The sequence below is a fragment of the Nicotiana sylvestris genome, chromosome 8, assembly GCF_000393655.2.
Source record: "Nicotiana sylvestris chromosome 8, ASM39365v2, whole genome shotgun sequence".
NCBI classification, from domain to species: Eukaryota; Viridiplantae; Streptophyta; class Magnoliopsida; order Solanales; family Solanaceae; genus Nicotiana; species Nicotiana sylvestris.
In genome coordinates, this window is record NC_091064.1 from 3,615,247 (window position 1) to 3,631,679 (window position 16,433).

Consider the following 16,433-nt stretch of genomic DNA (forward strand, 5'->3'; position numbering starts at 1 on the left):
AGCTCATTCTTTTGGAGTAGAAGTGAAGAAGAAGAGGGGGATGGGGGCGGGTAGTTTAGTGTTTTAGGGTTTTTGATTTTTTTATTTATTTTTTTGTTTTGTTTTGTGTTTTGAAAAATAATAATGAAGAAAGGTGTTGGGTATTGGGTTAATGGGGCGGACCGGGTCGACCCGGTTTGAAGTGGACCGGGTCATGGGGAAGGTTGGGCAATTATTTGGGCCTGGGGTTGAAATTTGAAGAAATGGCCCAATCCGATTTTTCTTTGTATTTTTGTTATCTTTTCTTCTTTTATTTTCTAAAACTAAATTATAAAAATACTTAAATTATTATTAAGAACTAAATTAGGTTATAAAAGCACAAATTAACTCACAATAACAATTAACGCATAATTAAGTAATAATTAAGCATAAAAGTGTATATTTGGACATTAAATGCTAAAAATGCAAAAGATGCCTATTTTTGTAATTTTTAATTTTTGTAAAACAAACTTAATTACTAACAAATTGTAGAATTAAATCCTACATGCAAAATGCGACATATTTTTGTATTTTTTATTAATTTAACAAATAAACATACACAGACAAATACAAATAATTATCCAAAAATGTCACAAAATTCCCAAAATTGCACACCAAGGAAAATCATTTGATTTTGAATTTTTTGGGAGTAATTCTCATATAGAGCAAAAATCACGTGCTTACAGTGACCATCTATACAATATATATAGCTTTTCGGGTAAATAGGCCCCTTACCTCCGATTATAGCTCGAAGTCCATGCATAATATGCCATGTATGATATGAACTTTGAATGTACATAATAGGCCATAACAAGAACTTAGCCAATCTTGGCTCATAGGTACTCTTATCCTCATAATCTCATAATCACCTTCGTATCGCATACAATTGTCTCGTGGAACCTCATATGTTTTCTTTGAATAAATAAGCTTGAAAACTTAACTCGACTTTTAGAAAGATAACTTAACTCTGAAGATGTTCATCAAAAGCTTAAGGTGCTTCACTTAGTCCTTATATCTGATTTCTTGATAATTAGTAAAGGAAAGTATATAAAAAATCAAGTGTTTTAATAGTTTAAACGTAAAATTTATATTTGTGATTTTTGGAAATCGATGTGTCACTTTAGAGATTTTAAAATATACTTTAACAAGGAAGAAGAACTGATCGTAAATACTAAATGCCTTTATTTTGTTTAGTTACACAACCCAAAGACGAATAAGAATTCATATATATAAACATACGGATAAGAAAAACGACAAAATGACATATATAGATGTCGAATACCCTAATTAACCGAACGAGTGGAATATCAACCTAATAGCATCATGAAATTATTCAGATACGATACCAATGCCTTTCAAAGAAGGTCTTTCTAGCAATAGAATAGTAAAATATCACATTTGACGTCTTAGGAATTTCCAAGAATTCGTGCAAAAAGGAAGGACGGAGCTTAGCCTTAACATACCTTCCCAACGAACGTCCGAATGCCTGTAGTTCCTTCACAAAAGTTATTCCTTACGTACTAAGCTTCGCAAACACTATATATATGCAGCTTATACGCACCTATAAACAATTCATAATTGAGTTTAAATCGGCAGATTTGCCATATGGCCCTAACTTGACGAAACGTCCGTAGAACTTTGTAAAAACGATCATAAAAGAATCCCAAGATAGTTACCTTGGAAAATCAAGTATAAAGCCTGAAGAACCAGCAAGAACAACAAATTTCTATCTTCCAAAAATAGCTCCAAACACAGCTAATAGAAGGGGGAAACAATTGCAAAGCGTAGAGATTGAGTTTCTAGGCACAGGGACAAACTTTAACGGTAGAAATCGTTAAAAACGTACCTTAATCACTCAAGAACGCCATGAAACCCTCTATTCATCCCCTCACTGTTTTGGGACAAAAATGAAATGTTTTGGGGTCTTACAAGTCAGATTTGCCGACTTATACCACTTGTTTGACCCGACTCGGTTCGCGACCCGGTTTCAGCCTGGATAGTCCGGGGTAAAACAGTAATAACTTTTTACTCCAAGGTCCGTTTGATGTGAGGTATTTTTGGTTGCGAACTAGACTTGTAGACCTTCAATTTGATAGGTTGTAGATCCAATAACTTATTATATATTGGGAGAAATGAACTTATACATTTGACCCAAAGTTTAGAAAAAGTATTAGAGAAATTTACGATAATCTTTGCCGACCTTTATTTCGCAACTTGCTTGACTCCAAAACTTAACATGTGACCCGTGTGATATTATAATACCTCATAATACACTATTCTTAGCATATTAGACACTCTTAGTCTTATCCCACGGATGCAAGTTAACTTAAACCTTCCGAACGCGCGGGGTGCTACCCGAGCCATTTCTTTAACCACGAACCTTTGTTTAAGGGATTCCTTTGACCTAAAGCTTTAGTTAGTTCCTTGATATTACCACACATTTTCAGTCTTATTCTCCCAATGTGCCATACCCAATTGTATATACCTAATATAACCACACCACGTTACGTATATTACGTAAGAGAAGAGAATAAAACACATGGGGTCTCACAGTTATGCTCTCGTTACGCTGGAGCAATGTCATATCTTGCCTAATTATCTCTCTCCAATACGTCATCAGCCTACCAACCTCTCACACCTCCTCACTGGTGCATCTGCACCTTTGCCTTCTAATTTTAGGTCGTCCTAAACTCGTGTCTGACAGAATATTATTGATTCATGTCACACAAGTGTCATACTCACATCTTGGTACTTCTAAGACAGACTTTTTCTTTCCTTTCTTTCTCAAAGAAAGAGAACTTGTAATTACCACACCCAAATTTTGCACAACCAAAATACATTTTCAGTTCTTCTCTTCATAAAGGTGCAAAGTTACAATTGCCATGCTATAACAGTTTGTTCTGGCAACAAGATGTTCGTTTAACAGGAAAGAAAAAATTTCTGCGGACTGTTGGATTTGTACTGACCCCGCTTTTATTGTTCTTTTTTTTTCTTCTTTTAGGATGAATAAAGATGGATAGTTTCGTTCATGATGCGACTTGCACAAATTCAAACCCACACCATATGCCACATTGATTAGCAAATGATATAAATTAAGGGTCCACCAAACTGTATAAAGAACCTAGTTCTCCATCAGTCTTTACATAACACACACACACACAACAGTAAGTAAATAACATATTAGAGTTTTACGTGAAAAACTCCCAGTTCATGTGATTAAAAATCACGACCTACACTCGTAGGATTTTAACTTCACTACTGAGCAAACTTCAGATTACAAACTATTGTAACCTAGGAATTAAACTCTTAATTCCTCACTCACTTGTAACAACTCTGTTACAAGCCCCTTTGTAATAACGCTGTTACAAGCCCCTTTGTAATAACTCTATTACAAAGCTCACAACTCGACTAACTCTAACCAAGACACACACATAAGGTTTATGGTGTTACAACTAGTTTCCTACACATTGGTTTTAGCTAAGCTAAGTAGGAGTTACAAGTAAATCACTCTAACAAAAGTACAACACAACTGAGGATATATGGTAACACAGTGCTGGAAACTAGTCTTTCTTCTGTTGTTCTTCATTCTTGAAGGCTTGAAGTCACTTGCAAGATTGCAGCACCCTTGAGAGAGAAGCTTGATGATTTCCATGTGTTCAAGTAGGCCGTTTTCCCTTGCATCGTGTTGATAATATACAAGTGATATCATTTGGATGATGCAAGCAATTACCCGGTACAAGGTATTCCCCATAAAGTGACTGGTGCACTATTTACCTTGTTGCGTGTTTGTTGAGGAATAGTTACAACAACTTTACAACTGTGGGAAGTTGACTGGTACAGTCAGCAAGGGAACTGATGTCCATCAGTTCCCTTTGTCGTCTCTTTGACTTTAATTGTTGGAACTTGTGCCCGACTTGAGACTTATTATTTTTTAGCACTTTGAGGATGTGTAACAGGTTACCGATCCGGTTCTTATTATTAAGTTTGTTAGACCATCAAAACATAATAAGACACATAACCTATCAATTTCCCTTTTTTGATGATGACAAACTTGTAATTGAAATTCCCCCTGAGAGCAAGATTATCATACAATATTTTCTGTATTCCCCCTGAACCTGTTCACTCTTGTTCCTGTTCCCTCTCAATTAATTTTCCTCTTTTTGGCATCATAAAAAAATTATGCACAAGTAATAAGCAAAAAGAAGTCCAGCATTGTTAACTCATGCTACATGTGTGCACACAAACATGGTAAAAACATAGTAGAAGAATATAGCATGTATAGGGAAAAAGATGGGACACTCATTAATTTTAAATAAAAGAGAACATAATTAGTAGTACCATTTGTTATACAACCATCCACAAAATAAAACAACTTGAAAAGGACCAGTCACCAAAAATAACATAACAAAGGGACCAAGATATAAGACAGACGACTGTTAACTGGACATTAGGAAGGAGACTATTTTAAGGAGCACTGGAAGGGGGAGACAGAGATGAAGAGGCAAGGTTTCTAAGGAGGATATCCATTCGAGCATTTGCCAACACTTGCTCGTTAAGCAGCCTTTCCTTCAGGTCCTCAACCTGTTTCCTGAGATCAGTATTTTTCTTAGTCAGATGGACAACCTCTGTGCTTTGGGCATTGCTGGAACCAGGTGCCTCCTGGGCCTGATTAAGCTGGACCTCAAGAATAACATTTTGTGCCTTCAACTTCCTTGTCTCTTCATTGGCAACATTCTGAGCCTCAATCAATTGAGAGATAGTGGAATTGTTGCCAATCCCTCCTTTCTTATCAATGCACTCACACTCTTCTAAGGTGGTCTTGGAGAAGGTTTGCTTGCGAGTTCCCACTGTAGCATTTCCCAAAGGGATTTTGAAGAAGTTAAACACCTTAATGAGTAACAACTCATAAGGCAACCCATGATTATCATCCTTAATATGTGCAACTTTCTTCAAGTGCTCTATCATGAGACTAGGCAGATTGATAGTGGTGTAGGCATCCAGTGCTTCCATTAGGAACAGGTCTGCTTTTGACGTAATGGAACGACTTTCTGCCCGTGGAAGCATAACCTTGTTCACCATTTCGAACAACAGTTGATACGCTGTAAAGAGGGCTTTATTGTGTACCCGTTCCCCGTGTTGTACTGCATCATCCTTCAGAATGACACTTCTGAAATTGAGAGAACAAGTTCCGTCAATGGATGATATTCTTCCAGTAGGTACTCCCAAAATATTTCCCAACACAGCCTCGTCTACCACAAAGTCTACACCGTTGACCTTCAAGCAGATGTCGTCCTCTGCTAGTGTGAACATGTCTGCATAGAAACTATGCACCTCTTCCTCATACACTTCACGACTCTCATTTTTGAACAAATGTGTCCAATATTGAAACTTACAAATATTCACCAGTTGGCGCATCCCTGTCATGTCAAGAATATCAGGAGCAAATGTTTTGCCCCCACAACACCCTCTGTTTCCTCAGTTTTTCTCTTCCTTCATCCTTGGCCACACCCACCTTGGCAATCTTGGAGGAACCATGTTCCTCATTATCATCAGTCTTTCTTTTCACAGACTTTCTCACACTTTTCTCTTTCTTTGCAGATTGTTCAGACACCTTCTCACCAGACTCTTCCACCAAACAAGTTGTAATTTAACTGAAAAGTACTATAGTACTTCCTAATAAACTCTATACTCATGACTCAAACTAGGATCCAACTAAATTAATCCATTAGTTTCAATTACGACCTTAAAGTTCTCGAAAATACATTTACAAAAGTTAGGGTGGTCTAATTTGTCAATCTTCAATCTAACTTCATAAATAGAGCAACTCATTTGGCTTCTATCATCCACTGTGTCAGCAGCCTATGTGTCGACCTATATCAAATTAATTTACGCTCTATCCATGAAGTTTTATTTTTGTACAGACTTTAAAGTTAAAGTATTATGTGCACAAGCAAAAGTGTGTAATCAAAATTGCATTTCTGTTATAAATTAGGCATGGAATAATACAATTTCACCTTCTATTTTATCTGCCATTTAGTCATTGTTTCATAGCAAATGATCTGTTGGCATTTGCTTCAAAAACTTGAAGAATAGTTTTGTAAAAAAACACATTCACTTTTTTACAAAATAGTTTTCCAACCAAACAGCAAAAAAGAAAAGGCAAGTATGGTTATAACTTATATACTTGTGCATATCCATTCTTGCTATTTTTGGTAAGTATATATTCTTCTTGCTACATGTTAAATAGCAACTCTTATATGGTTTTTTCTTGCTTATAAACCGTCATATATTAAACTAAAAATCAAAGACCAATTTCCAAATATGACCTCAAATATGAATCTGAAGGCGCATTTTATCTAAAATTGTTTTAAAGAATTTTTCCAAAAAACTATACCAAAATCAACTTCAATTTTCTGCCATATTGCATTAGCATTAAACTGTGCAGGTCCTTGTATCCCTTCATACATAAGAACACATTAACAGAACATCCAAGAGTAGTTGAAGAAAAGAAGATCAAATGACATTCCCATTAGAGGTTTCTGTACAATTTCAGGCGACAGACAAAAGTTAGAGGTTTCTGTACAACTTCAGGCGATAGAGATAGCGCCAATAAAGATGTTTCTGGACAGGTTGACCATTTGCCATACCCTGCCGAGTATGTACAAAAATATAGTACAGTTTCAGGAACGGGAATAAATACTTAGCAAGAAAACAAAAATCATCGTTCTTTTTAATGATAGATCCAGTGACCATCTATCGCTTGCTTTCACAAATCCTTTCCTTCCGTCAACAATGCTGTGGACTTGCAGATGGGACAATTGTTCTTCATAATCAACCATTTCTTTACGCAATCTGCATGATACTCATGTCCGCACTTGAGTGTCCCGATGCTCTCTTGATCATCGTAATTAGACTGAAATAATATGACATACATGCAGGCCATCAGAGTTTAAAATAAAAAAGCAATAAAAGGCGCACTACAATGAATAGCAAAGCTAGTAACCTAACAAGTAATTGCACACAATTGAATTGTAATAAGTAGGACGCTCAACTTACGAAGGAATGGATAAAACAAGATGCTCAGAAACTTCGAGAGGCCGTGGCAACATTGTTCCGTACACACTAAAAGTTAGTAAATTATCCAACTTATAAGGTATGGAAGCCTTGCAAAGATTTAGGAAGGCAATGACAGCATAATAGCAGCAGTGTGAAGATGTTGACCATCTCCTCCTTTAATGTCGGTATCCTCAAGGTTATGGTGGGAAATCCTGTGTTGATGTTCAATTGGAATTGTGGTAGGTGGAAGAGAAGACGTAGGGCATGGAATGTTGCTCCACTAACAGTTATGTGGGTTATTTGGAGAGAAACAAATAGGAGAGCTTTTGAAGATATTGAGATGAACTTTATACGATTGACGAATAGCCTCTTTATCCTTCATTTCTTTTTGGTGCAACTGTGAGATCCATTTGTGGGTGTTGTTTGTATAGAACCATATCATTTTGTAGGTTTTCTACTTTTTTGGTATACTTCCTGTATAAGGGCCTTTTTTGTGCCCAAAGTATTAATAAAATTATTACTTTATCAACAAAAAAAAAATACCGACAGTGGGCATGAATGATCCCGAAAAACTAAAATTAACTCATTAAGCTACAGGAATCATCAAAAGTTCCTGAAAACACCTCACAAATTGAGTAATGACCCCTCCAAAAAATTATACACAAATGCTTCCCATGTCAACTGTAAATCAGCATACCGATAATACCTGGCATATGACACAGAAATCAGTCTTGCTATCTGAACATGCAGCCCTTTCCAAATTGCAAGGAGTTACCGATGATGAAAATGATCTTGTTTTCAAATGGCTAACAATGACCTCCTCTGATAACCCGGTTTTTACAGTGCCGATCTGCTCTCCCAATGCAAGAAGCTCCTGGCGTAGGATTTTAAAGTGGATTTAAATTTTGTTTCCAGAAGTTACAGCAAATAAATTGTTAAAATGAACATTACTAAAGTAGTATATATACCTAACCCCCCCAAAAAAAGGAAAATGGAAAAGTTGTATAATACTCATTAACCATCATGATAAATATGAACCGGTACATACAGTTGAAGAACCTTCTATCTTCCTACCTCATAAGACATGTGATCTACGTCCATACGCATCTCTCCATGCTGATCAGCAGGATCACTCACTGCATGGTAGCCAGGAATATCCAACATTGCCACTCCCTGCATACAACCACCAACAAAGAATAACCCATTACATTCAACCCCATAAATTTTATTGCCCGGAATTAGACAATTATGTGACAAAAAAATCTGGAAATCTGGTCAAACAGACACATATTTTACATCTTCAGGAAGAACTCTCATGTTAGGTAGGTTGTGATTTCTAACATTTGTTTCATGCATAAATTCTCCTCGTTGAGGCCTGTACAATCTAAACCCAGTCGGTGGGAATGGTCTAATATATCTAGGCCCTGCTTCCACAAGGGCGAATGGATTGATAGAGCTGTTCAACGAGCTACTTGGGAGGTGTCTGTGTGAAGAAGCAGTCATTTGTGGAGGGAGGGTGATAATGTGGGGCCTCACTCCTTGGACATTTGGGGGCAAATGACGAAGGTTTGGGTGCCCTTGAGGAACGGATGGGTGCACAAAACTAGTCAAACCTCCGTTGCCGGCTGTTACTTGATAACCTCGCATACTGAAGTTTCCACCATCTTCACAACCTCGAGTATCACCTAGAGTAATGGGAAGAAAAAAAAGCAGAAGAGACATGCAATTAGTTTAGGAAGTTAAAATTTTATCACTTCGAACAAAGACCTTGAAGATTTGGGGAAGGGCAAAAAAAGAAGACTGTCCTAGAGCAGTACCAAAAGAAAGGCGAGAGCTGCAATGATTTCATAAGGTTAAATCTTAAATCATTCAATCAATCAAATCAACTATACCTCAATTCAAAATTCACTGGGCAGCTATATGAATCCTATATAATCATTCTGCATATAACAAAGTTAACTTTTTCAATTTGAACAAATATGAAATAGGTTTTGGAAAAATAATGTAAGGATGAAAAGAAAGGGTAAGACTTATTTCCTGTGAATATATCCTTTTAACCATACATGAATGCAGAAGGAAAGCTCGGATACAGATACTGTTCAACTGGGTGACATAGCAGTGGCACTATTAGAGCGGAACATAAAACAGCACCGACTTTGATGAACATTAAATGAAGAGAAGAATAGGTAGTGTTTAGTTGAGAATAGGCAAAGAAATTAATGCATGAAACAGGAGAAATTTGCTGTGGAAATTCCTAAAAAGTTATATCAATTCAGGAGAGAGATGGAGGGAGTTTTCCTTATTTTCTCCTTGTCAAAAAAACACGGCTTTTATTGTTCGTAAATTAGGTATATCGAAGCCATCCACTAATCTCTCCAAATTTGTGCCCTAAATATGAATAGTTCGCCCCGCCCTCTATAACTGAACTCTCATGTCAGTGTTTCTCATTTTATGCAATTGAAGATGTTAAGAACTCTTCTATCCTACGAAACAATTTATCCACAAATTAGGCAAAGATAACATAAAATGGAAAGTTAAAAGCAAGAATTTCTCATTAAAGAAAGAAACAGAAGCTCATCTCAGGATCCCTTAGCAACTGAACAAAAATATAGGCTGGAACAGATCCATAAAAGTCATTAATAAAAAATGAGTAGGAAGTACCAGGCAGATAAGGTAGACGAGCACTACGATTCCAGGCCCAAGATTCAGTCTCTCTAGCGGTGCTGTTGAACTGCAAGCCTGACCAATAATTTCCAGGAAATTGACAGGCTTGGCCGACATAGTTTCCTTGAAGCAGATCATTGTTGTTGTGTCCTAATACATTATCTGGACCACTAGCACCAGATATGTCCCTCACACTTCTCAGTGCTCCATCTTCGATGAATGATGATGAGTCATTTCCTCTGTACTCAGGTGGTATAAACGATGCAGCACCCATTGGGGCAAGAGAAGAACTGGAGCCTACCAAGGCATGCTGATACTGAAAATTCACGGGAATCCCTTCAGCATTCTTTCTCTTAAACAAGCCTCTGACACTGTCGCCATAAATATTGTTCCTTCCATAACTGTCTACATTAATTCCAAAGGTGCCTTGAGTGCTTGAAAATGGAAGCCACTCATGTTGCCCATGGTTTACTGCAACCTGGAGATCTCTAGAAGCAGATGGAGCAGCTACGTAATGGTTATAATGATTTGTCGATGAAGCAATGGCTGGGTCGAAATTGGAGGCAGGATGTTGATATTGAACCCCATTGTACTGCGACATCCCATAAATTAATGCACCCTCTTGACAGTCTTGTGGATGGTGCAAATAGAAATTACCAGCATTTCCAGGGGCTGGTAATATTGCGTGGACATTAGGCTGCGGAAAAGTTGTTAAGCTCCGGTAAAAAGCACAAGGCTCCGGATGGACATCTTGACTTCGCTGGTCTGCTTCCAAATCAGTTATTTGATTACTATAGGACATATTCCTTTGCGCAATTTTATCCAGTAAAATTTAGTGGAGAATGCCTGCTTGGAGAAGAAACAGGCATCAGAATACAACTTTCACGTAAATCCATTGTAAGAGACTGCACAAACTTAAGTGAGTACGAGCTGATACTTATTTCAATGAAGATAATGTTCAGGTCAACTGATACTTTATTATAATATCTTTGTCTATATTCATTTCAATAAGTACAGTTCAATAAAACCTAAAAGTTTAGTAGTTTCCGTTCAAAAGTTTTAACATTCATGATCTTTGAGTCAAAAATCTGAACTTATCTCACAAAACATCACCTAGATATTGATAAGAAAAAACAGAGCTATGCATGACTTGCTGCTTAAAATAGAGCAGTTATATTTGGTAAAAAGCAAACCAGACTGTATGGAATAGAAACGAGAATTTAATGAAGCAAAGACGGCAAGCTACTCTTCCTGCACTCAAATTTTCCTCAAACTACTATTTCCAAGTTGACTTCGCGAAAGGTATATTATTATGATGGCGGACCTAATTGTTTCAGGGGTAACTGTTGATTGCAATTTCGAATCCGTTATAATATAGGGTATGGGTGATGGAAGTGATGCACATCGCGAACCTGATCACATCTTGAACGCTTTAGTATGGGCAAGTAAAGATCCAAAAGAACATGCAAAACGGAGAGGATTACGGCTACAGAGTTTGATGGAGAATGGGTTCTGGTTCATTGTCAAAACAAAATCATGACAATAATAAAGCATTATGGCCAAAAAATTCAACTCATTTGAAAGTCAAGTGGCTGCAGGACCTTTTTGCAATTCAGTAAGCACAAGTTGCCTAAAGGATTCAAAATCAATTTGTCTGTTTCCTCTCCCTTGGGAGTCAAACATGCCACTCTAACAAGTCACACTTGTTCGTATCAGGAAAAGTTGCTCAAGCAACATATGAGGTTTCAATACAATGAAGTCTTGGGCAATTCTCTACCACAATCACACTTTTAGACTCACCCATTTGAAGCTATGCACTCAAAGATTTCCACTAGTCACACCATCTACCAAAATAGGTGTAGGATAAAATAACAACTGAAGATTTCACATTTATACATAACACTGCACATATTTTGAATAGCAAAACTCAACCATAATTCTAAAGATTGAACCCCCTCAACTATCAAATTTGACCTGGATTCAGTTGACAGGCAGTATTACATCACTGACGAGCATAACTGCTCATTTGGAAACCAAAACGAGCTTCATATGACAAGCTTCATAGGCACCAGTAAGTTCATTCAATCCACTTGATCGGTTCTGATGATTATGCCATGGAGAAGAAGAAGAGAACTTGAACATAAATTCGACAAAATAAAATAAGTTGAGCAATTAGCAACGGCATTAAGAGTATATCGATCAGGTACGGGTATACCTAATCATGTTTAAGATCAACTTTCTATGTGATCTAGCTGAGAGAAGATTCATAAGCTAAATAGGAGTAGCCTCCAATGAATGGATCTTTATAGCTCAAAAGTAGCTTCAGCGGGCAGCGGTAAAAATAACCCAACTATCAAACGTTCAAATCAGAAATGAGAATCAGCATTTCCATGCGCAGTAGAGTAAAGACTAAAAGCATCCCAATTGAGAATCTATATCCCAATCTTATAACAACATCCAGACAAAATCAAACAAAGTAAGTTAATGAAATGAAAGTGAAAAGGCGTCAAGCAAACCTTGACTTCTTTGTTCAAATATCCGGAAGAGTTTTGAATCTAGAAATTACTGTCAGAAGATACGACAGAAATAATGACACTGATACAGAAACAAATCTACAACATCTAAAAAAACTAAAGCTGAAATACCAATACAACCAGGCCCCAGGGCATTGGTTCAACGAAAAAGGTAGTACGGGTTGGATGTGTGGCAAGTACATGACGAGCTTGAAACCTAGTGTTGGACCTAGTCCAGTATTTTGCGTGGAGAAGGGCAGCAAAAAGCCGGAATTAGCCACTGAGTTTACAAGCTGAACAAACGGATTTCTCAACCATTAACAAAAATCATACACGCCATGTTTGTGACAAAACTAAGCCATCAATACAGGGGTGTAATTCCATAGTAAACATCTTCAACCACATAGCATAAAATACTTTTTTTTTGGTTTTCCACCCGGTGTCCGGTACCTGCATTGGAGCCCGACTATATCCGGATTCGCGCCGCGTAGGGCCCCATTCGAGGGGAAGCGCTCCCTACCAAGGATTTTTCCATACCCAGGGCTCGAACTCGAGACCTCTGGTTAAGGGAGAAACAGTCTCATCCACTGCACCACATCATAGCATAAAATACTTCATGACTGGGAAGTAGCTGAATTTCAAGTTCTGGCTGAAATGCTTTACAAACCAACTATATCATGCGCTAGTCATGACTCATGGAAGTTGGAGGTGGGTGAAGGGTGGAAAGAGATGGAGATTTTTCAGTGTAGTCATATTGTCATCAGCTCTTGCCGAGGGAGGAACTGGATTTTCAACATTTATCAGTTCGGATCCCCGCATCACCAAAAAAGGTGTCCTTTTTACTTGGCTAGCAGGTAGCAGCAATGGAACAATCCTGACAGCTGAGAATTTGAGAAAATGAGCATTACATATGTCAAGATGTGGACCTCCTCCTTTTACTTGTCAAGGGGTAAATTGCTTGTGGTGTGAGATTTTGCGCTCATTTGGGCTGCAATGGGTGATGCTAGGCACAGTAAAGGAGGCTATCTAGGCAGAGTAAAGGAGGCTCTCTGACGTTAGAAGCAAGAAGAGAAGCCAATGAGCATGGGATGTAGCACCATTAGAAATCATGTTGGCCGTGTAGAAAGAGAGAAATAGGAGAGCTTTTGAAGGAATAGAGAATGACTATGTATATTTATAGCCTCTCATTTCTAGTTTCCTTTTGGCGCACTCATGAAATTCCTATTTGTATTGTGTCCTTCATAGAATCATAATATGCTGTCAAATATTTTTCCATAATTAAATTATTAAAGCCCCCAAGACTTAGTTCAAGTGGCAAAGGTTGAGGGACTTGTGACTTAGGTCACAGGTTCAAGACATGTAGCATGTGAACTAAGCCCGGTATTTAAGTGGATAGTAAAGGGATGGACCAATATCCTCGGGTTTCAAAGGTCGCAGTTGGTCCTAAGGGTTGGCCCCAAACAGATTTCTTAAAAATGAAGTTATAAGAAAAGCATCAAATTCTTTACCATGCATGCTCAGACTTCTGAACCTAATAGTACAAGTAACTCAAGGAACTTCTAATAAAGGGACAGCCAAGAGAACAAGATTACCAAATTAAAACTTGCTTAATATATTCCCAAACAACTCTACCTATAAACCACGTGAACGATTTTAAACCTACATTTTTAACCTTCTTATAAGCGACGGTCGTAGATAAATAAATTATGAGAATAAAGTTTTTACCTTTCTGAATAATTGTTTCTAAGGTGTCTCCATTTGATTTTCTCTTTGCTGAAATCAGAAAAGAAAGCTTATTATGAGGACACACATGACAACAGCATGGCTCCGAACTTTAGTAATTAAGAAGACTGGAAGGCTTTATGAAGGCCCGATCAAGAGTTGACCAAGTTTGACTGGTATTGACCACGGGCTTGACCATCGTTGACCACAAGTTGACCAAGACTTTATCACAATTTGAGCTTTCGGAATTACTCAAGCATGGTCCCACACGCCTCACTGGCCTCGCGACCCCTTTAGTTATGTTAGGACTGCTATTAATTTTGAATAGTTGAACTTGGGCCTAAGGTCATTGTTTAGCTAGTAGTATAAATTGGAGTAGTGCGAGATTTTTAACTGGTTTTGGATATGCTTATCTTAGGTTCTATGGAGACCTTTTCGATTCTTGAAGAACTCCTTGGATTGCCATTAAAGGTGTGGATCTTCTTTGGCAATCTCCTTCCTTTATCTTCGATATATTAGGATCAATTATTACGTAATTAGAATGTAATTAGTGTTAAATACAAATATCAGCATATTTCCCTTGTTTGCTATTTCTTCATCAATACATATATCATCATTATTACAGAAGTAAACATGCAGGTTATACACAAAAAACATGCCAAATATAGAAACTCAAAACCGCACCTTTTTACCATCCAAAATCGGTTTTTTCCCCGGATGTTGCCTTCAAGTAATTACAAAGCAGATGAATGTTGAGATAAATTAACCGTAACTGATCCCTGCAAATATATATATAAAAAAAAAAAACATAAAGCTCAAAATGAAAACCCCCAATTTTAAGTAAGACATGAAAATCGAGATCATAGTAAAATCCAAGCAAAATCCACAAAAAATGCTTCATTTTAGAGCCTAATGCATGCATTTTGACTGTATAACAAGAGAGAAATATACACGAACAAATAAAAACTGAAACTTCATATTGAAAAAACTAACCAGAGTGAGATTTGATCATACGACGAAGAGATAACAGACGGATATCATAGATAAAATTTCTGAAAATTGAAGAGAGTAAAATAGATAAGAAAAAGGATAAAAAGAAAGGAGATTTCAACGGTAATTCACCAATTTGTGTTGTTGAAAATGCTCTCTGTGTGATAAGGAAATTTTTTTTTTACTATGAATGGTGCTCTTGAAATGTACTCTTTGGAATAATAAACTATTACTTCCCTATAGTTAATTAATACTGTACTTTTCGTTTAATTTGTAAACTATTATTAGTACCCGCACCGCGCGCCGATGTGCGGATACTAATCATGTCAAATATTTAAGTTATTTGAATTGTATGTAAATAATCTTAAAATTTACACTTTCTCAGTAAATATAGATGATCGTTGGATGTTAACTACATGAAAAAAATTAATCATTTCTTCTATTTTTCTTTTTGGGATCATTCTTGTCAGTGTCATTGAATCATAAAAATAGTCAAAAAGCAAAATAACAACTCATATTATGGTAAAACAATTAAATGTTGAGACAATGAGTGACTCTTTGGATAAGACTTGACTCTTTTACTACTACTTGAACTCTTATTTAGTGTGTTGCTATCTCTTAAAAAATATTTCTTTCTTAAAATTTCAGTTTCTAAAACATTATTTTTCAATAATAATTATTTTATAATAATGTAATTGAAAATATTATTCTTAATTCAAAAATTATTTTAGTTGGCTATCTAAAAATATAAAAAAATTCTTTAGCTAGTGAATTTTTTTACTCTATTTTGATATTTGACATTAACCATGTTAAATATTTGAGTTATTTGAATTATATATAAATAACTTTAACATTTAAACCTTATAAATAATTATAGATAATCATCAGATATTAATTAAAAAATACTACATGAAAAAAGACTAACATTTTCTCAATTCTCGTAGTAATAATTTTATTTTTGCATTATTCTCATAGGTGTCATTGGAACCTAAAAATAGTCACAAAGTGAAATAATAACTCATATTTATGGCAAAACACAAAGGTTGACACGATATAAACGATTCTTTGATTACGACGTGACTCTTATACTATGACTTGAACTCTTATTTGGTATGATTTTATCTTTCAAAAAATATTTCTTTTTTGAAATTTCAATTTCTAAAACTTTATATATATATATATATATATATATATATATATATATATATATATTATAATAATGATTATCTTTATAATAATGCTAGTGAAGATATTATCCTTAATTTAAACTTCACTTTAATCGACTATCTAAAAATTTAAATGATTCTTTGGCCGGATTTATTTCAGTATGACTCCACTTTAAGTTTATCGATATTTCTAGCCCCAGAATTTGAATTTTTAATACCCTATATATACAAAAAAAATTGTTCTTTGAATCATTAAATGTTAAATTAGTTGATTATTATTATTATTATAAAATATTGCATATAT

At 36.1% G+C, this 16,433-nt stretch overlaps 1 protein-coding gene across 2 annotated transcripts; it reads right to left on the reverse strand.

Moving 5' to 3' along the window:
* Positions 1-6,516: 6,516 nt before the first annotated feature.
* On the reverse strand, positions 6,517-15,183 carry LOC104211108 (probable E3 ubiquitin-protein ligase ZFP1). Of its 2 annotated transcripts, XM_009760105.2 has the most exons (8): positions 14,967-15,163; positions 14,658-14,752; positions 13,977-14,024; positions 9,736-10,584; positions 8,371-8,759; positions 8,149-8,247; positions 7,781-7,948; positions 6,517-6,931 (listed from the first exon to the last, which is right to left on the reverse strand). In XM_009760105.2, the coding sequence occupies exons 4-8, from the start codon at positions 10,538-10,540 to the stop codon at positions 6,785-6,787; spliced, it is 1,608 nt and encodes a 535-aa protein (XP_009758407.1). In that variant the 5' UTR covers positions 10,541-10,584; positions 13,977-14,024; positions 14,658-14,752; positions 14,967-15,163; the 3' UTR covers positions 6,517-6,784. The 2 variants fall into 2 exon arrangements, with proteins under 2 accessions (XP_009758407.1, XP_009758406.1); XM_009760104.2 differs by lacking the exon at positions 13,977-14,024 and having other exon boundaries at positions 14,967-15,183.
* Positions 15,184-16,433: the final 1,250 nt, after the last annotated feature.

Excerpts from the sequence above, each read along its gene's own strand:
- LOC104211108 (XM_009760104.2), bottom strand. The coding sequence starts at position 10,540 with ATGTCCTATAGTAATCAAATAACTGATTTGGAAGCAGACCAGCGAAGT. Across the intron at positions 8,760-9,735 it reads TCGTCTACCTTATCTGCCTG|GTGATACTCGAGGTTGTGAA; the intron begins GTACTTCCTACT and ends CCATTACTCTAG. Across the intron at positions 7,949-8,148 it reads TAGATCACATGTCTTATGAG|GAGCTTCTTGCATTGGGAGA; the intron begins GTAGGAAGATAG and ends ATCCTACGCCAG.